This window comes from Gorilla gorilla, chromosome 6 (genome assembly GCF_029281585.2).
Source record: "Gorilla gorilla gorilla isolate KB3781 chromosome 6, NHGRI_mGorGor1-v2.1_pri, whole genome shotgun sequence".
Lineage (NCBI taxonomy): Eukaryota > Metazoa > Chordata > Mammalia > Primates > Hominidae > Gorilla > Gorilla gorilla.
This window is the reverse complement of record NC_073230.2, coordinates 125,686,610-125,708,223: the sequence shown is the minus strand read 5'-3', so window position 1 is coordinate 125,708,223 and position 21,614 is coordinate 125,686,610. Positions and strand designations below refer to the sequence as shown.

Below are 21,614 nucleotides of genomic sequence, written 5' to 3'. Positions count from 1 at the left end.
TGCAATTGTATTGGGAAATGGAGGAACCAAAACTCTCTCCAGAAAGAAGACACCACACATGCTACAATGAATCTGGATTATTTTTTAAATATATCCTCTTAATCCTCCCTGCCAGGCAGTTTCCCTTGATGTAATGGTTAAGAGTAGTGGACACGGAGTCTGGAATACTGGAGCTAGTTCCAGCTGTGCTACTCTTAAGCCATATTTATAGATCTTTTCAGGTCAAAACAGGCCCCCAGCTACTTTGAAATGATGTGTTGTATTTTTTTATAAGCCACTGTCCCACAATATATTATTACTTGGATTATAAAACTCTGCTTCTTGGTCTGGCTTTAAAATAAGGCCTGATGGTTTTAACAATGCCCAGGAAATGAGGTTTGATGATTGATGTCATTTTTGCTTTCAGGTTTTTAAAATTTGGGATGTTTCCCAGCTATCTAATTTCCATCTGTCCTGTTCCTAGAACCCAGTAATAATAAAGTTCAGAGCATAATTGACAACAATTGGGATAAAATCCAAATGATTATCTTACATGAACACTTAGATTTTTAGGAGGGTGTTAGAGTTCTCAGAGAAACTTTCACTCTTAAGTAGGCCACTGGGTTGCATATACATGAAGGTGGAGGAGGCTCAGCACAGCTCTAGACTTGAAATCTACTTTGTGAAATTGCCCAACATCTCTAATAGCCTTTTACATTGCATTGAACACGCATTTACTTGTGATGGGTATGAAATCACAGGACGAACATGGACATCTGTGAGATTATGATTACATAGTCACTGCCTCTACCTCAGCTTTCTCATTCGTGTAATGGGAATGAAAATTACCGCAATAATTAACTGCTTTGTACTCTAACAGGCACATACAACATATAAATGTTCTGGGGAACAATTGTAAATTTTTTCTTCAGCATAACAAAGGAGCCAAGTATCCTGAAGCAATTTGGGAAGATTCTCAAAGAACCTAATTTGTTCTCAGAGAGTGGATTGTTGATAGAGAAACTAACCAAGCTCACATACAGCCGTAAAAGTTAAACATCATGACATTTGTGCTGTAATGTTTGTTCTACCCTAAACACTCAACGCTTTCAAAACATCTCCATTAAAAAGGGTGGTTATATTTGCACAGAAGTTAAGTGATGGATCAAGGGTCACTTGGTCAGGATGGGAAAGGTTGGAAACTATTGTTATTTCCTAAAGTTAGGGCCCAATAGGTATTGGTGACCTTTGCAGGCAAAGTGAACAGAAATTCAATTACCAGTCCCACCTCCCTTTGGGTACTGGTCACAAGCAGAATATCAGACGTTAGACTTCTAAAGCTTCTATTACAAATTCTCCAGATTTTGGTTACCCAATTTTGCAATCTTAACTCCCTTCTGGGCTCATCACGTCTCATTTTTCCTATACTCCTGCCCAATACCCCCCATATTTCTTTGGCTGTTGCCAATCACTTCAAACTGCAAAGGTAAAACAAAAAACAAAACAAAAACAAAAACACAAAAGCAAAAAAACTCCTTTTCTCACACACAGGTCAAAAGCAACACAGAACACCAGTGTGTCTTAATACCCTGACTTTGTTTTCCATCTCATTCTATGCTTTGCACTTCACTGAAGATTATTCATCACTATGAACCTTGCAATGGACATCTGCATTGTGTGTCTGTCTCCCTGGTTTCCTCCGTTCTACTAAGACCGGCTACATAACAATCACCTCCTAGAGCCCTTTCTTTCTCCTACCTTCTTGCTCTTTTTAATACCATTTCCTGAATCTATAATAAGCAATCCCTTCTTAATTACTAGGTCATCATCTTTGACTTTATGAAATATCTGAAGCCCATCCAGATAGTCCTTTCCCAGAAAGAATTAACCTTTCTCTTTCTTTTCGGAAGCTCTTTGCACCTCTGGACTTGGATTGATTGATATGTGTATGCTCTGTTAAAAAGCTTTGTCTGAAAAGCACCAAATGTATGGTACTTTCATAACAGGTAACTGAGTCACATATTGTGCTAAGTGCTTTAAATGGAGATTTTATTTACTCATCACAATACTCCTATAAGGTAGGTACTATTATTTTCCTTAAAAAAAAATACAACATAGAATTTCAGCTAGAAAGTACAAGAGTCAGATTTCCACAGAGCTTTATCTGAGGCCAGAATCCATGTGCTTGACCTCTTAAACACTCAACTGCTAGGCTCTTGGAGCACCAGAGTAAATATCATTGAAAAAGCTTCAACTCTGAGCTCCCAAGAGCCACTCGTGAGTAAAAGTACTAAAACAAATTTCACAATATATTTGCCTCGCCAGTTACTCCGTGTTTCAGTAATTTTTGCTGCACAAGTTAAGTGTGCCTAAGGAGAAAGTCTCTGCATCTAACTAGCTTTTGATGGCATAGAGAAAATGTTACTAGCACACTTCACCAAGCTCTACTTTTGATCATAAGTTAGCATGAGTGTTGCTTGCTATAGAAAATGGGATGAAGATGAGAAGACACGAAGGCACATGGAAAAGTGAGGTGACTTGGAAGTGAGAATGCCATTTGGAATTTTGCGCAGAGGTTGTACCACAGATGCAAATGCCTTTTTAGTTGATCATTAGCCCGTTCTCTGCAGGGATACCTACTGCTATAAATGTTTTTCTACCCTTAATTCTTTTCTTTCTCTTATTGCTAGGATTCTAAATAATCGATTAACCACTTTAACTCTCAAAATACCCCTGAAGCAATGTGTGCCAGAAATTAGGAGTTCCTTTTGGTTGTCATGGAGATATTTCTAGGAACAGAACTAAACTTGGCATGTAAATGTAATTCTTATGATAAATAACCTGGGAATCTTAGAAGAATTCGCATAAAATAGAAGACCAACAATTATCTTTGAGTTCCTACTATTCAACAACTAATCTTTAGTATTTAGGTCACAGAATACTTTTTCTTTAATGGCCTTGAAAATACAGGACTAATACATTTGGGGCAGGGCAGAATCTGAATTTACCGAATGGTTGTGGTTTTGATCTCACATAGCCCCTTGTAGATAGGACATGGGGAATAAATACATGTACAAATAAAACTGTTGTGGCTAGGCCCCCAAATCTGTAAACCTGAACAAAGTAACTTTGTGTGAGATATCCACAAATATGTAAAGGCCATATCTCCTTACCTCCCATATACAGTTTTATCTTTAATTAAACCGTTTTATTAATAGAATTAAATTTTAAGAATGATGAATACAATTTAACATAAGATGTTTGTATGCAGTTTCTGTATACCTCCCCCACTGTTTTTAAAGTGGACAATTGAACGGTTTTAAATTTTTTTTTTTTTTTTGAGACAGGGTTGTAGAATGCTTTCATTATCTCAAAAAGAAGCCCCACATCCCTTAGCTGTCATTCCCAGTCTCCCCATATCCTCTTAGCCCTTGACTACCACTAATCTACTTTCTATCTCTATAGGTTTTCCTATTCTAGATATTTCATATAAATGGAATCCTTGATTTTTAGTTATGGACATAACTGAAATTATTATTTATAAAAAGTTCTTTCTTACACAAAAGAAATTTCAGAACTCTTGAGTGTATTTTCCTCTAAAGAAATATACCAAACCTTCTAGGCACGGTGATTCATACCTGTAATCCCAGCACTTTGGGAGGCCAAGGCGGGCAGATCACTTGAGGCCAGGATTTCTAGACCAGCCTGGCCAACATGGCGAAAAACCCGTCTCTACTAAAAGTACAAAAATTAGCTGGGCATGGTGGTACGTGCCTGTAATCCCAGCTACTCAGGAGGCTAAGGCACAAGAATTGCTTGAATCCTGGAGGTGGGGGTTGCAGTGAGCCAAGATTGCACCACTGCACTCCAGCCTGGGCAACAGAGCAAGACACTGTGAAAAAAAAAAAGCCAAAGCTAACATTCTTTAGGGTTAAAACTAAGTTAATGATGTACACACACAAAAAGGCAGGTAATATTTTTATCTGATTATTTTATAAAAGAGATGGGTAAGTTAGAAATTCCTAAAGAGAATCATTGTTCAAGTTGAAGCTTCCTTCAGCTGTGTCTCTGCCAGATGTTCACAACATTGACGAATTGGGGATCTGCATCTACATACTCTAAAATGGCAGTAATTCCAAACATGATGCATATTACAGGCTTCTCACAGAAAGCACTGACATGCCACGATGGGGGCACGGGAACTGAAGGAATTTGAAGACAGGAGGTCAACAGATAAACAAATTTTTCTTATTGGAAGTGAGTAATTATTCTTAGGTTCACTGATTACTAACACAATCCTTTAAGTAGTGGTCATAAGTAATGATCTTGAACACGGGACATCTTTTTAGGTGATCTCTACCTCCTTGGGTTTCTTACTTAAGATCCAACAAGTCCAGTTAAGAGGCAGAAGAGAACAGGAGTGATGAGTGGGTGGTAACAACATTTAGGAACTTGGAGAGGGGAAAGGGGCATGCGGGAAGAGCTAGGATGGAACCATGGAGCCCAGTAGCAGCAGTGACAGTGCCCAGGCCGTGGCCATTGGAAGCAGGCACAGTGTAGTGCACATAGTATTTGCCCAGTGAGTATTTGTGGAGCTGAACTCGAAACAATTCTTGAAAGGGCCTCCCCACCTCCTCTCACATCCCTGATCCACTCACTCTCCCTGGCCTGACAGTCATGCACAAATATTTTAATAGCAATGCTTTGCATTTAGAGATTAAAAGCCTTATACAAGTGCTGTTAAAAAAAATCAAGGAAGCATTGTTTTGGATGTAGATTAGACGAGGCGCTCAGAAGGGAGACGTGGACAATCCCTGTGATTAGTCCTGTGATCTTCATGAGAATCCCTCTTCCCTCTCCCACGTAGCTGTGTACACTGTGTTAATGTTCCCAAGTCTGACTCTGTTGTTCTACATCTCCTTCCCCAGTTTGTAAGAAGGCACGTTCTCATTGTTCACTTACACTATCTCAAACATTGCTTATCCTACTATTTTACTTTGAAGTATCCCAAGAGAGTGATCATGCAAATAAAAATTGTTTTTAAATCTTCATCTACATTAACATGGCTCTAAAGATATTGAGACTTAAATATATGTATGCATCAGTATTTTCAGATATAGCTGCACCTGTACAAGATAAGTTACACATCATTAAATGTTAGGAACATGTCAAAAATGTCTTCCCTGCCATACACAAAATATTGTTAGCTAAACAATATAATTCTTTCTAATCAAATGACCACTGTGAAATACCTGATTCACTTTGCACCCAACAGCTGGGGCTGTAGCTTGTGTTCCCAGCCAGAGCCGAACATAAGCACAATAGGAAAGACAGAAACAGCTGCAAACTCTTGGGAGAAAAAAATTTGCAAAGCAACTTTGCCATTAGGCTTCAGGGTAGGAAGGAAGTAAAATCATTTTTCTGTTCCCTTTTGTGTAGGGCAGCTGTCTTTGGGGAAAAAAAATGTCCATTCTATTTTGTAACAGAAACTTCATCGTATTTACTAAAACACGAGTTGTAGAAACTTAGGCCTAGCCATACATTTAACACTGTGGTGCAGTCAAAACATTTACAGAACTTTGTAGGAAGTCACTGCTCTGACAGATTAAAGTGGGAGGTTGCCATATCTGTGCTCCACTCCTGACTCCTCCCCCACTATTATTTACTGTAAATATCTGGACTTCAGTGATGTTGATTGTTTGATCCTTCAAATGCTTTAGGTTTCTTCATAAAATTTAATGGAATGAAATTCTCTTGGGCAAGCGTCAGAGAAATAGATTCTCTGTGGTTTCGAATAGCCCTTTGTCTGTATGTACTATTATTATCAGGTATCTTTCCTACTAAAATTTAATTTCTTAAAGGTAAGTTCTGTGTCACTGTTTCCTTTGCTTCATTCGTTTGTATAGTAAAGCAAAGTTAGGTAGTTCTTGATACTTATTTGATAAATTAAAAGCCACTTTAAAAAAAATCAGTGATACCAGTACTTTTCATAAAATAAGCATTTATTTTTACCTTTTGTTTTGGATGCATAGTTAATGGGCAAAATATAGTTTCTTTTACACAAAGGCTAGGAGACAAGAATAAAACATTTGCTACAGCGTTTCTATAATGAGACTGATGCGTGACATATCCCTCAGGCAATTGACTCTGTCATACAGCAGAATTTACTCAGTTAATAAAGCAACATATTTAAATAAGGAATTGTATTACAACTTTAGAATGTGGAAATAGGCCAGGGGACTTTTGATGTTAAAAAAAGTAGGAGCTAAAGTAATCATAAAAAGCTTATTCATACAAAACTGGATTGGTGAGGTAATGGACGATTTTGAAAAAAAAAAACAGAAAGCAGAAATAAAGATAAAAGGGGGCAAATCAACATAATGAACACATTAGGAAATCAATAGATGCCAGCTTTTCTAGTCCTTCTTTGTATTTTTGCAATTGTATAGAATGCCATTGATGTAAATTAAAAACATGTATAAACACAGAACAATACTACACATTTTACACATAATAGATATGAGCATATTTCAAATCCATTAGAGTGCATGTCTCTGTGGGAGGGGTGGGGCTTCCCTCCTTCAGGTTTGAGAAGTTAAGGATAGAATTAAATGGTCAAGATGGATGAGTTGGATAAACAAGCACAGTGGAATGGACAGAGGAAAGGGGGAGAAAAGGCGTAGTTCACTGTGAAGCAATAGAAGGGAGATTACTAGGGAAATAATTAGATAACAGGACCTGTATGATTAGTTTTGAGCTAGGAAGGTTTTATTTACATGGTTTTTGACCTTGAAAAAATTCCACCATGCCCATTAGTACAAGAAAAACATAACTTACAGGTTTTAAAATATGGCAATGATCAATATCCAGGCTGCTATAAAGAGAGTGGTAATTAAAAAAATGTTTTGTAGAAGAATACACATATAGGATGTACAGACAGGCAAGTTATAGGAAAAGCTTATCATTCTCAGTTGGTTTACTAGAGGTTATTGTCTGATGAGGGTACTAACTACATCAGACAATTACGATATTTCGCTTTAAAAGAAATTTCTAGTATTCACAGAAGTTCAAGATTTCCATAGATGCTATTGTCATTCTTCCCTCATCAAGAATCTACTAACAACTCATGTTAAAAGCACCAATAACTACAAAACAGCAAAAACTAACCCAACAAGAGAGTATTTTAATTTCTGCAAAGTGCTATGGTTCTTGTATCTAGGAAACACAGTAAGTTGAAATGGAAACTTTTGTTGTACAGAAATACTGTTGCTATCCATTAAAACCATTTCTTAATAAAATCTGGATTTTTTTCTGTATTTGAACTTATTTGCATCCAACCCTACCATTTTACAGAATCAGGAGAGCTTGAGTTACAATGGGATTTTGATGATAATGTTGTCCCTTCCTAACTCCTGCCAATATTTCTCAATGATGTGAATGTTTCTTCTCATGGAGATGCATGGTTCACACAATAGTTCTCCTTTGATCTGTAGCTTCCCTTGAAATAAAAAAAAAATGGCCTAGAAGTGCTTTAATTGTTTCATTTTATTTTCCAATCATGTGACAGAAATTATGAATGGAAAAAAAAACCCACACCATTCTGGACGAGAAAATTAAAGCAAACAGATTCAAACTGAAAGCTTCAAGAACTTAATAAAAAGAGACCACACATTTAACAGAAAGTGGACCAGGCTTCATTGTTTGGCTTTCAGTCTGTGTTCCAGTTTCTACTATGATTTGGACTTTACAGTATTTGCAAATACCTTACTGCAAAAACGAAAACAAATTAATTGCACAATACCAGATAGAATAGACACAGCTACTCTCAGAAAGCACTTACCTGCATGAAGCGACCCTCTGATGTCCCAAGATTAGCTATGGTGAGGTCTCCTTTAATGAAGGTGGATATAGATGTTAAGAGGACTTCGCTGAATTGACCCATGAATAAGTCAACGCGCTGCAAAGCTGTGGTAAACTCTGTTCGATATTCATCACGGCGCGCTTCACAGCCTGATGAATTTCTCAGAAGTGTCTGGAATAAAATATGGTCATAGAGTTAATGTGAATCCAGACATGAACAAGCTGGTAAGAAACCTTTCAGTGTGTCTTTTCAGAGCCTGGAGGAGAATGGCAAGGATAATCATGCAAATAGACAAATAGCCACAGATAGGCATAAATATTTCTAGTGACTGAATGGCTCCAATTTCACTAGGCATTATTTATAGACTCTAAAACCTTACTATCGCAATTCACACCATGGTTCAATACGTGCACGCCTAAAAATGGAACTTAGCTGCTGCTATTATAAGAAAAACAAAACTTTTAAATATCTCAGCCCTTGACACAAAGGTAATGCTTCTAGCAGGCAAGTCTGATGAGATGAATTTCAACTGGAATAATAATAAATGTTAGAGGCATGTTCTGACATTATATTTTTAAATGTGTGCCTTTGTGCATTCTTGTGCAGAGAGATGGTAGGGAGTGGTGGTTAACGGATAACTCACTGGGAGGCCACAGAGCACTGACCCAAGTGCTTGCATCAAATCCTGGCCCCTAATGCTTACTTGCTTTATGTAACAATCTTTCTGTATTCAGAAAATCATGTCATTTCTGTGTTTTATTCCCCCAATCTGTAAAAGAGAGAGAACTAAAAAAGATAGTACTTACCTTATAGAGCTTGTGTAACTATTAAACAAGCTAGTTTATATAAATCTCTCACAATAGAACCCAGCATGAGTGTTGTATTTCTTTTAGAATTTGTCTAGCAGGTTTTCTGGAAGACCTCCCGTGCAATAAAAACAAAACAAACAAACAAAGAGCCCAGCACTTGTAGATAACATCACTTAAGTATCTCTATTCACATGTCTCAGAGACCTCAGATTCAACAACACGCCCATCTTAGAAACCACAATCTTTCCCCTGCCTGATCTTAGGATACTACACACCTCAGTGAATGGCTCTACCATTCCTCCAGGTGCACAAGTCAGAAATCTAAGTGTCATCCCCAATTCCTCCCTCTCCCTCCGTCCCCATATACAGTCCATCACCAATTCCCAACAATTTCATTTCTAAATGCCTCCTAGACCCATCCAGTCTTCTCCTTCGTGCCCTTCCTCCCAATTTTCATCCTAGCCACCTCACTCCTTCCTGGACTACTGCGGCGGCTTCCTAACTAGACCCACCACATCCACTGTTACCCTTGCCAGGTGATCTGTTCTTCACACTGCAGCATGATTTTCTTTTTCAAACACAAATCTGACCATATGCCTCTCTATTTAAAACACTCAATGCTTCCCCATTGCTGTTAGGATAAAGAACAACATTTTTTTTAACATGGTCTGTATGGCTCCCTTCCCATCATCCGGCCCCTGCCCAACTTCTCCAGATCTGTGTTCTTAGTGCTCCAGCGAGCAGGCCTTCTTTCAGCGCTCCAAATATGTCACGTGTTCTCCCATTAAGGGCCTCTGCAGATGCTATTTCCCTGCTTGAAATGCTCCTTCCACCTTCATTCACCTTGTTAACTCCTACATCTCCTTCAGATCTTAGCTTATCACCATTTCTTCAGGAGGCCTGCCCTGACCCCACTATCTAAGTCAAATGCTTCTAGTGTAGATTCTCATAATATCATTTACCTGTGTACCCATAGCATAGCTGTAACATAGTTACAAGCTGCAACATAACATTTGCTGGTGTGATTTATAAGATAATGTGAAACTTCTCCCAAGCAGCTCGCTGCGATCAGGGACCCTGCTCGTTCACCATGGTATTGCCAGTAGTTGATTAACTATCATGCATAGTAGATGTTTAGTAAATATTAATTGAACGAATGAACAAGTGAATCAATTATACGTAGATGGGGGATGAGTATGGAGATATAAAACTATATTATTAAAGCTTTTTGTTTTTTCAGAAATTGGGGAAGTTAAAAGAGTTTATAAGGGACAAATGGGAGTATTTGGTTCTTGACTGTCCTGAGGAGATAGCTGGGAATTGGTAAATCTGGGGTAGACGATGGGACAGGAGAAAGTATTAAGGAAAATGATGTATACCTTGGAAGAAAAGGAGAGCAAATTTCATTACATCTTTGTATGTAACTATAAGTGTAGGAAAATGATTAGGAAGTAAGAAATTCTCTATTATCATCCCATATGATAATAATCACAAAATGATCAAAGTATATTTCAAATCATTTTATTGTTTGAGAACAAACAAATAAAAGTTTAGTTATCCTTCTGTATAGTGACCTTATTCCTTAAGGTCAAATGTCTGCCACATGCAATCCAGAGTTTTTATATCTACTGACTTTTATGATTAAAAACCACCTAAAATGCTCTATTTTATATATCAACAACGATTTCTTCATTTTCAGTGGCAACAAATTAGCAAATAGAATCTTAGAGATGCTAAACCCACTGACTCTTATAATTAATACAAATGTTTTAGGTCTAGTAATTTACTCTGATATATTAGCAAGTGCTATTTCCCTGTTTAATTAGAAGTATTTCTTCAGTAAAGTACTATGGATTACTCTGAGGAGTAGCAGATAACTGAGATGTACCAGCAATTCGATAGCAACCGATTAATTGATAATTAAGTTTCTATTGGTGATCAATCATCCATTTTGCAGAGATAGCCAGAGCTAAGGGAATCTGCTTAAAGGAGCAAAGACCAATTTTAAATCTAAGGCCATTTGAAATATTCCATTATAGGGGTGGCAGCTCTTCAGGGTCAGGTTTTTGTGGTTGTCTTGTTTCTTCTTTTGTTAGTGTTTCTTCATCTCTAAGTCTAGGTGACATCCTGGGAACTTTAAAGCCTCAAACTTGACCTGGTGTGTGGCGCTGCCAGAGATATAATGGATTCACTGGGATATAAAAACAATTTGGTGGGTGTGAATGAGAGTCTTTGACCACAAACTAGCTGCCTTCTATCAACAAGAGGACAGGAATTGTCTTATCATCTTTTATCCCCAGGACCCTGTATTATGCCTAGCACCCAGCAGGCATTTAACGACAGCCTGCTGAAAAATTAGTGCATCTGCAAAGTCACCAGAGGTAAAGCCCATTTGCCTACTCAGTTTGCTTTGTGGTTGGTCTTGCTGAATCAGGCTAGCAGAAGAATGAAGAGGAGATGAAACTAAGGGTCTCCTCAGAGAATCTGCAAGCAGGAACTCACTGATCTTTTGTAAATGGAGGGAGAGCAATACAACCAGAACTTTAGCCTCTGTGCACCTGTTTGCACACATGTAAGGCATAAATGTAGAACTCTGTATTAGAGTTAATGCAATATTTATATTGCACACTTCAAGTCTTCTCCTTCAGGACAGGAATTAGTGAGATCTCTAAATAGTATCTCCTCAAGAACTAACAGGATTAAATTATGTCTCTATTGCCCCCCCATCAAATAAAATTTGTAAATATAGAGACATTGCACAATGTTAGAATAGGATCTGCAGAACTTCTTGATCTTGTGTGATTTAGAGCTAAAAAATAAATATGTCAGTTTCAAGTGGCATTCAAATTTCATAAGCCAGGAGACTCTAACCTTTTTCTTTTTCATTTTCTCCATAGCTGAGATCTGCAGAAAAGGTGTTGAGGCACTAGCCTCTAGGAAAAACTAATACTCCAGCATTTGCTGCAGCAGAGGTGCTCCTTGTCTCTTCCTATGGAGAATCCTGATAAACTCAATGATTGGGATCAAGGCATCAGGGACTGGCTTACAGAGCTGCACCCTGTCTTTGAGCTCTAACAATAGGACTTCAACTAACAGGGAAACCTTGGATTAAGCTTTCAGTATCTCAGATGTAAAGCATTGTGCAAATATGACTAAATCTCAGTCTGATTCATTATGTCCCTCAAAGATAATCAGCAAATATGTTTGCTGCTCATTTGTGTGGAAAAGACGGGGTTGCTTTATCTCAGCACTGTAGACACAGTGCCTGGATGTGGCATTTAAGGTGGGGCTGGGGCCTAGCTGGAAGAACAACTACACGTTTGCTGTCAGGGGTCCCCTTGCTACCTGTGCTTCCCTCAAAGCCAGGAGTTATCGTGTCTTAGGGTAAAACTGAGCATTGCTGGCAGAAAGCAGTTCTCTGGGACAGTAGCTGCTTTGGGGAACTGCAGAAGAGTCTAAAGAGCAGGTTTCACACCAGCACCAGCAGGGAACCAGCCTGACTCTCTCCTATGGTAACAAAGGGAGGAAAAAGGAAGGAAGGAAGGAAGGGAGGGAGGAAATCAAACTTTTTCCTGCACCCAGAATGTGCCAGGCACTGAAGTGGGTATTTTCATGTATAATAAGACCCACAGCAGCCCTGTGAGGTTTTATCACACTCCTCAGGAGGAGACTCAGTGAGCCGAGGGCTCAGTCACAGTGCCCAGTTCCCATTGGAGCAGGCATCAGAAAACAGCTCTCTCTTATGTTCAAACTCCTGAATTTCTTTTGCTTCTGCTTACTATTCTGGGCAATGTTCTGAGGATTGCACAATTACAAAAATGGAAAGGGCTTTCGAGATCATCTCATTTAAGTCCCTGACTTTAAGGCTGAAATTAATCTTTATTTTCTGGAAACAGCAGAGATAACCACTCGCATTCTGTACTAATCAGCTTGGCTCTCAAACCTAGCTCTCCTTGCTACCTATTTTGGTTATGAACATACCATGCTTGCATTTAGGTAACTCTGAAATTTCAGTCATCACCACCTTCTCTTTCTCTGGCATTTCCTATATCTAACCAGTCACTCAGTCCTGCTCAGCCTCGTCCACAGTGGTGCTTCTGGGCAGCCCTTCCAGCCACATCTGCACCCCTGGCCCAGCCTAGGTGCTTCCTCACTGGCCTTCTGGTCTCCTGTCTCTTCTGCCTTGAAGCAGTCTCAAGCTGTCATTCCCTTCTTCAAAGCTTCAGTTGCTTCCCAAAGGCCTGCAGGAAAAGTCTAAGCTCCTTAGTATAGCTTTCATATCTGCCTTATCTTTTTATCCTTCTCTCCCTTAAGGTGTAAGGCAAGGCGACAATCTAGGACATCCAATGAATCTCAGAGTGGTTATCCCGAGTCAAGACCCTCCCATTTCTTGGGTCCTTGCACTACTTTGGCAGCTGTGCTCCACTTTCCACAGTCACTGACACCCATTCCTTGCTCAGGTGAACCTGAGGTGAACCAGCTCTTTTCTAAAATCTCTCTTTACGAGTTCATTTGAATGACAGAGGTAATGTGCTTTATTGGCCGGGAAAGGGAAATAGTGACAAAGAATAAGGTGGACACTATAAGGCTGCAGGAAGATACCATATAGCTTGAGATCCCTGAGTCAAGAAGGAAACCCCATGCATCCAATAAAGAATATTTTCTGGGCACACACTTGTGTAGCGCAACTACAGGCAAAGGAAAGACAAACACATGACTTACAATTGTTGTTTACCCACTTTTCCAGGAGGGGGAGGAATATTGCTAGGATGGGATATTCAGAGGACTTCAAAGGTAATATTCCCTTTTTGAGCCTGGTGGTAGAGATATGAGTATTTGTTTTATATCATATATATATATATATATATATATATATATGTACACACACACACACAACACATATGTATATGCATGTGTGTGTGTATATATAGTGTGTGTGTGTATATATATATACATATATATAGTCATGTGCTGCATAATGACATTTCAATCAGTGATAAACTGAATATATTATGGTGGTCCCATAAGATTCTATCTTTTTGTTGTAGTTTCTTTTTTGAGAGACAGGGTATCCCCCTGTCACCCATGCTGGAGTGCAGTGATGTGATCGTAGCTCACTGTAACCTCAAACTCCAGGGCTCAAGTAATTCTCCCACCTTAGCCTCCCAAAGTGCTGGGATTACAGGCATGAATTACCACACCCCGCTAATAATATCATATTTGTACTGTGCCTTTTCTAGTCTATAAATATATATACTAGTACATCTATAGATATGTTTATACATTTGTATCTATAAATATATACTAGTATATTTAAAGATATATTTGTATACTTATAAAGACATATTTATATCTTTAGATATATTTAGATACACAAATATTTACCATTGTGTTACAATTGCCTACAGTATTCAGCAGAGTAACATGCTGTACAGGTTTGTGGCCTAGGAGCAAAAGGTCATACCATACAGCCTAGGTGCGTAGTAGGCTATATCACCTAGGTTAGTATAAGCACACTCTATGATGTTCGTACAATGACAAAATTGCCTATTCATGCATTTCTCAGAATGCAAGCAATGCAGGACTGTACATAATTCTTTTGTGTGTGTATATATATATATATATATGTATATCATAAGAAAAATAAATTTTAAAACAATGAATAAATGGAAAATGAGGATGTGGAGAAAGCCTATTAAGAATTTTCCCCACCCCAACTTCTTGATGTCCTAAGCAGTTTTGAAACATTCTCATGGCTTTGCTGAACTCACAATTATGTTACATAACATTTGCAGAGTAGATTATGGTTTTCAAAGTACATTATCTCATTTGCTCCTCTGAACAAGTCTGTGACTTGGGTTTGTTATGATCATTATAATTTTACAGATGAAGAAACTAAGATTCAGAGAGTTGAGTCAATAAATATTAGCATTTGAATCCTAATTGTTGATTTTGAATCCTATATTCCTTACACTACATCATACTTCTTACGTATAGGCATAGGAAGGCCAACCCACACTCTAGGGATGCCTAAGAGCCTTGTCTAAAAGAAGAATGAGCATGCCCATGGGCCAAGGCTGGTTCTACCCCAGGAGGCATTGATGAGTTACATTTGTTCCTAGTGTTTACAATGTGTTAGACACAGTTCTAAGCATTTTACAAATATTAATTCATGGAATCTCAGAACAAGAAGCCTAGAAGGAAACTGAGGCACTGAGTGTTCACATTACCTTCAGTGCAAGGCTAGGACTAAGCCTAGGCTATCTGGCTCCAGGGTCTTCACCTCCAATCTAGCACATTTTCTGCCTGTAAAGGGAGAGGTTGAGCGAATTGATTTCAAAATTCTCTTCCAGCTCTACGGGGTGGCTTCCAAAAGCTTCCCTTGCTGATATTTTTTTCCGACTCCAAGGAGTAAAAAAAAACTGTTATCAGTCTGTTGTCAGAACAAATCATTGCTTGGGATGTTTAGGTGACCAAGTGAGTAAACAATCATGGTCCTCCAACCACTACAGGCTGCTCAAAAATCTAGACAGATTCTGGATTTTATAGGAAATTTTTAAAAAGTATTGAGCCTTTTAAGGCTTATCCACGGAGCCAAGATGGCCGAATAGGAACAGCTCCAGCCTACAGCTCCCAGCGTGAGCGACGCAGAAGACGGGTGATTTCTGCATTTCCATCCGAGGTACCGGGTTCATCTCACTAGGGAGTGCCAGACAGTGGGCGCAGGTCAGTGGGTGCGCGCACCGTGCGCGAGCCGAAGCAGGGCGAGGCATTGCCTCACCTGGGAAGCGCAAGGGGTCAGGGAGTTCCCTTTCCGAGTCAAAGAAAGGGGTGACGGACAGCACCTGGAAAATCGGGTCACTCCCACCCGAATATTGCGCTTTTCGGACCGGCTTAAAAAACGACGCACCACGAGATTATATCCCGCACCTGGCTCGGAGGGTCCTACGCCCACGGAGTCCCGCTGATTGCTAGCACAGCAGTCTGAGATCAAACTGCAAGGCGGCAGCGAGGCTGGGGGAGGGGTGCCCGCCATTGCCAAGGCTTGCTTAGGTAAACAAAGCAGCCTGGAAGCTAGAACTGGGTGGAGCCCACCACAGCTCTAGGAGGCCTGCCTGCCTCTGTAGGCTCCACCTCTGGGGGCAGGGCACAGACAAACAAAAAGACAGCAGTAACCTCTGCAGACTTAAATGTCCCTGTCTGACAGCTTTGAAGAGAGCAGTGGTTCTCCCAGCATGCAGCTGGAGATCTGAGAATGGGCAGACTGCCTCCTCAAGTGGGTCCCTGACCCCTGACCCCCGAGCAGCCTAACTGGGAGGCACCCCCCAGCAGGGGCACACTGACACCTCACACGGCAGGGTATTCCAACAGACCTGCAGCTGAGGGTCCTGTCTGTTAGAAGGAAAACTAACAAACAGAAAGGACATCCACACCAAAAACCCATCTGTACATCACCATCATCAAAGACCAAAAGTAGATTAAAACCACAAAGATGGGGAAAAAACAGAACAGAAAAACTGGAAACTCTAAAACACAGAGTGCCTCTCCTCCTCCAAAGGAACGCAGTTCCTCACCAGCAACGGAACAAAGCTGGATGGAGAATGACTTTGACGAGCTGAGAGAAGAAGGCTTCAGAGGATCAGATTACTCTGAGCTACGGGAGGACATTCAAACCAAAGGCAAAGAAGTTGAAAACTTTGACAAAATTTAGAAGAATGTATAACTAGAATAACCAATACAGAGAAGTGCTTAAAGGAGCTGATGGAGCTGAAAACCAAGGATCGAGAACTACGTGAAGAATGCAGAAGCCTCAGGAGCCAATGCGATCAACTGGAAGAAAGGGTATCAGCAATGGAAGATGAAATGAATGAAATGAAGAGAGAAGGGAAGTTTAGAGAAAAAAGAATAAAAAGAAATGAGCAAAGCCTCCAAGAAATATGGGACTATGTGAAAAGACCAAATCTACATCTGATTGGTGTACCTGAAAGTGATGGGGAGAATGGAACCAAGTTGGAAAACACTCTGCACGATATTATCCAGGAGAACTTCCCCAATCTAGCAAGGCAGGCCAACGTTCAGATTCAGGAAATACAGAGAATGCCACAAAGATACTCCTCGAGAAGAGCAACTCCAAGACACATAATTGTCAGATTCACCAAAGTTGAAATGAAGGAAAAAATGTTAAGGGCAGCCAGAGAGAAAGGTCGGGTTACCCTCAAAGGGAAGCCCATCAGACTAACAGCGGATCTCTCAGCAGAAACCCTATAAGCCAGAAGAGAGCGGGGGCCAATATTCAACATTCTTAAAGAAAAGAATTTTCAACCCAGAATTTCATATCCAGCCAAACTAAGCTTCATAAGTGAAGGAGAAATAAAATACTTTACAGACAAGCAAATGCTGAGAGATTTTGTCACCACCAGGCCTGCCCTAAAAGAGCTCCTGAAGGAAGCACTAAACATGGAAAGGAACAACCAATAACAGCCGCTGCAAAATCATGCCAAAATGTAAAGACCATCGAGACTAGGAAGAAACTGCATCAACTAACGAGCAAAATCACCAGCTAACATCATAATGACAGGATCAAATTCACACATAACAATATTAATTTTAAATGTAAATGGACTAAATACTCCAATTAAAAGACACAGACTGGCAAATTGGATAAAGAGTCAAGACTCATCAGTGTGCTGTATTCAGGAAACCCATCTCACGTGCAGAGACACACATAGGCTCAAAATAAAAGGATGGAGGAAGATCTACCAAGCAAATGGAAAACAAAAAAAGGCAGGGGTTGCAATCCTAGTCTCTGATAAAACAGACTTTAAACCAACAAAGATCAAGAGAGACAAAGAAGGCCATTACATAATGGTAAAGGGATCAATTCAACAGGAAGAGCTAACTATCCTAAATATATATGCACCCAATACAGGAGCACCCAGATTCATAAAGCAAGTCCTGAGTGACCTACAAAGAGACTTAGACTCCCACACATTAATAATGGGAGACTTTAACACCCCACTGTCAACATTAGACAGATCAACGAGACAGAAAGTCAACAAGGATACCCAGGAATTGAACTCAGCTCTGCACCAAGTGGACCTAATAGACATCTACAGAACTCTCCACCCCAAATCAACAGAATATACATTTTTTTCAGCACCACACCACACCTATTCCAAAATTGACCACATACTTGGAAGTAAAGCTCTCCTCAGCAAATGTAAGAGAACAGAGATTATAACAAACTATCTGTCAGACCACAGTGCAATCAAACTAGAACTCAGGATTAAGAATCTCACTCAAAACCGCTCAACTACATGGAAACTGAACAACCTGCTCCTGAATGACTACTGGATACATAACGAAATGAAGACAGAAATAAAGATGTTCTTTGAAACCAACGAGAACAAAGACACAACATACCAGAATCTCTGGGACGCATTCAAAGCAGTGTGTAGAGGGAAATTTATAGCACTAAATGCCCACAAGAGAATGCAGGAAAGATCCAAAATTGACACCCTAACATCACAATTAAAAGAACTAGAAAAGCAAGAGCAAACACATTCAAAAGCTAGCAGAAGGCAAGAAATAACTAAAATCAGAGCAGAACTGAAGGAAATAGAGACACAAAAAAGCCTTCAAAAAATTAATGAATCCAGGAGCTGGTTTTTTGAAAGGATCAACAAAATTGATAGACCGCTAGCAAGACTAATAAAGAAGAAAAGAGAGAAGAATCAAATAGACACAATAAAAAATGATAAAGGGGATATCACCACCAATCCCACAGAAATACAAACTACCATCAGAGAATACTACAAACACCTCTATGCAAATAAACTAGAAAATCTAGAAGAAATGGATAAATTCCTCGACACGTACACTCTCCCAAGACTAAACCAGGAAGAAGTTGAATCTCTGAATAGACCAATAACAGGAGCTGAAATTGTGGAAATAATCAATAGTTTACCAACCAAAAAGAGTCCAGGACCAGATGGATTCACAGCCGAATTCTATCAGAGGTACAAGGAGGAACTGGTACCATTCCTTCTGAAACTATTCCAATCAATAGAAAAAGAGGGAATCCTTCCTAACTCATTTTATGAGGCCAGCATCATTCTGATACCAAAGCCGGGCAGAGACACAACCAAAAAAGAGAATTTTAGATGAATATCCTTGATGAACATTGATGCAAAAATCCTCAATAAAATACTGGCAAAATGAATCCAGCAGCACATCAAAAAGCTTATCCACCATGATCAAGTGGGCTTCATCCCTGGGATGCAAGGCTGGTTCAATATACACAAATCAATAAATGTAATCCAGCACATAAACAGAGCCAAAGACAAAAACCACATGATTATCTCAATAGATGCAGAAAAAGCCTTTGACAAAATTCAACAACGCTTCATGCTAAAAACTCTCAATAAATTAGGTATTGATGGGATGTATCTCAAAATAATAAGAGCTATCTATGACAAACCCACAGCCAATATCATACTGAATGGGCAAAAACTGGAAGCATTCCCTTTGAAAACTGGCACAAGACAGGGATGCCCTCTCTCACCACTCCTATTCAACACAGTGTTGGAAGTTCTGGCCAGGGCAATTAGGCAGGAGAAGGAAATAAAGGGTATTCAATTAGGAAAAGAGGAAGTCAAATTGTCCCTGTTTGCAGACGACATGATTGTATATCTAGAAAACCCCATTGTCTCAGCCCAAAATCTCCTTAAGCTGATAAGCAACTTCAGCAAAGTCTCAGGATACAAAATCAATGTACAAAAATCACAAGCATTCTTATACACCAATAACAGACAAACAGAGAGCCAAATCATGAGTGAACTCCCATTCACAATTGCTTCAAAGAGAATAAAATACCTAGGAATCCAACTTAAAAGGGATGTGAAGGACCTCTTCAAGGAAAACTACAAACCACTGCTCAAGGAAATAAAAGAGGATACAAACAAATGGAAGAATATTCCATGCTCATGGGTAGGAAGAATCAATATCGTGAAAATGGCCATACTGCCCAAGGTAATTTACAGATTCAATGCCATCCCCATCAAGCTACCAATGACTTTCTTCACAGAATTGGAAAAAACTACTTTAAAGTTCATATGGAACCAAAAAAGAGCCCGCATCGCCAAGGCAATCCTAAGCCAAAAGAACAAAGCTGGAGGCATCACACTACCTGACTTCAAACTATACTACAAGGCTACAGTAACAAAAACAGCATGGTACTGGTACCAAAACAGAGATATAGATCAATGGAACAGAACAGAACCCTGAGAAATAACGCTGCATATCTACAACTAACTGATCTTTGACAAACCTGAGAAAAACAAGCAATGGGGAAAGGATTCCCTATTTAATAAATGGTGCTGGGAAAACTGGCTAGCCATATGTAGAAAGCTGAAACTGGATCCCTTCCTTACACCTTATACAAAAATCAATTCAAGATGGATTAAAGACTTAAATGTTAGACCTAAAACCATAAAAACCCTAGAAGAAAACCTAGGCATTACCATTCAGGACATAGGCATGGGCAAGGACTTCATGTCTAAAACACCAAAAGCAATGGCAACAAAAGCCAAAATTGACAAATGGGATCTAATTAAACTAAAGAGCTTCTGCACAGCAAAAGAAACTACCATCAGAGTGAACAGGCAACCTACAAAATGGGAGAAAATTTTCGCAACCTACTCATCTGACAAAGGGCTAATATCCAGAATCTACAATGAACTCAAACAAATTTACAAGAAAAAAACAACCCCATCAAAAAGTGGGCGAAGGACATGAACAGACACTTCTCAAAGGAAGACATTTATGCAGCCAAAACACACATGAAAAAATGCTCATCATCACTGGCCATCAGAGAAATGCAAATCAAAACCACAATGAGGTACCATCTCACACCAGTTAGAATGGCAATCATTAAAAAGTCAGGAAACAACAGGTGCTGGAGAGGATGTGGAGAAATAGGAACACTTTTACACTGTTGGTGGGACTGTAAACTAGTTCAACCATTGTGGAAGTCAGTGTGGTGATTCCTCAGGGATCTAGAACTAGAAATACCATTTGACCCAGCCATCCCATTACTGGGTATATACCCAAAGGACTATAAATCATGCTGCTATAAAGACACATGCACATGTATGTTTATTGCGGCATTATTCACAATAGCAAAGACTTGGAACCAACCCAAATGTCCAACAATGATAGACTGGATTAAGAAGATGTTACACCATGGAATACTATGCAGCCATAAAAAATGATGAGTTCATGTCCTTTGTAGGGACATGGATGAAATCGGAAATCATCATTCTGAGCAAACTATTGCAAGAACAAAAAACCAAACACCACATATTCTCACTCATAGGTGGGAATTGAACAATGAGATCACATGGACACAGGAAGGGGAATATCACACTCTGGGGACTGTGGTGGGGTGGGGGAGGGGGGAGGGATAGCATTGGGAGATATACCTAATGCTAGATGACGAGTTAGTGGGTGCAGCACACCAGCATGGCACATGTATACATATGTAACTAACCTGCACAATGTGCACATGTACCCTAAAACTTAAAGTATAATAAAAAAAGGCTTATCCACTTCTAAAATAATCGTATGTCTCTGAGAAACAATGGTAAACAATGTGTTTTATTTGTTATTTTATTTATTTTTTAAAATTTTTATTTATTTATTTATTTTGAGATGGAGTCTAGCTCTGTCGCCCAGGCTGGAGTGCAGTGGCGTGATCTCGGCTCACTACAACCTCCGCCTCCTGGGTTCAAGCAATTCTCTGCTTCAGCCTCCTGAATAGCTGAGATTACAGGTGCCAGCCACCATATCTGGCTAACTTTTTTGTATTTTTAGTAGAGACAGGGTTTCACCATTTTGGCCAGGTTGGTCTTAAACTCCTGACCTTGTGATCCACCTGTCTCGGCTTCCCAAAGTGCTGGGATTAC

The 21,614-nt window shown here is 39.6% G+C and overlaps 1 protein-coding gene and 1 pseudogene across 3 annotated transcripts in view; one reads left to right on the top strand and one right to left on the bottom strand.

The window, feature by feature from the left end:
- Window positions 1-21,614, bottom strand: part of MET (MET proto-oncogene, receptor tyrosine kinase) — a 125,148-nt gene that overhangs the window by 58,181 nt on the left and 45,353 nt on the right. For all 3 annotated transcript variants that reach the window (XM_019031633.4, XM_063708737.1, XM_004046093.5), the window contains one exon: window positions 7,820-8,011. In XM_019031633.4, the coding sequence (XP_018887178.1) occupies window positions 7,820-8,011 (192 nt within the window). The remainder of the gene's footprint in view (window positions 1-7,819; window positions 8,012-21,614) is intronic.
- On the top strand, window positions 8,714-8,765 carry LOC115935465 (uncharacterized; annotated as a pseudogene).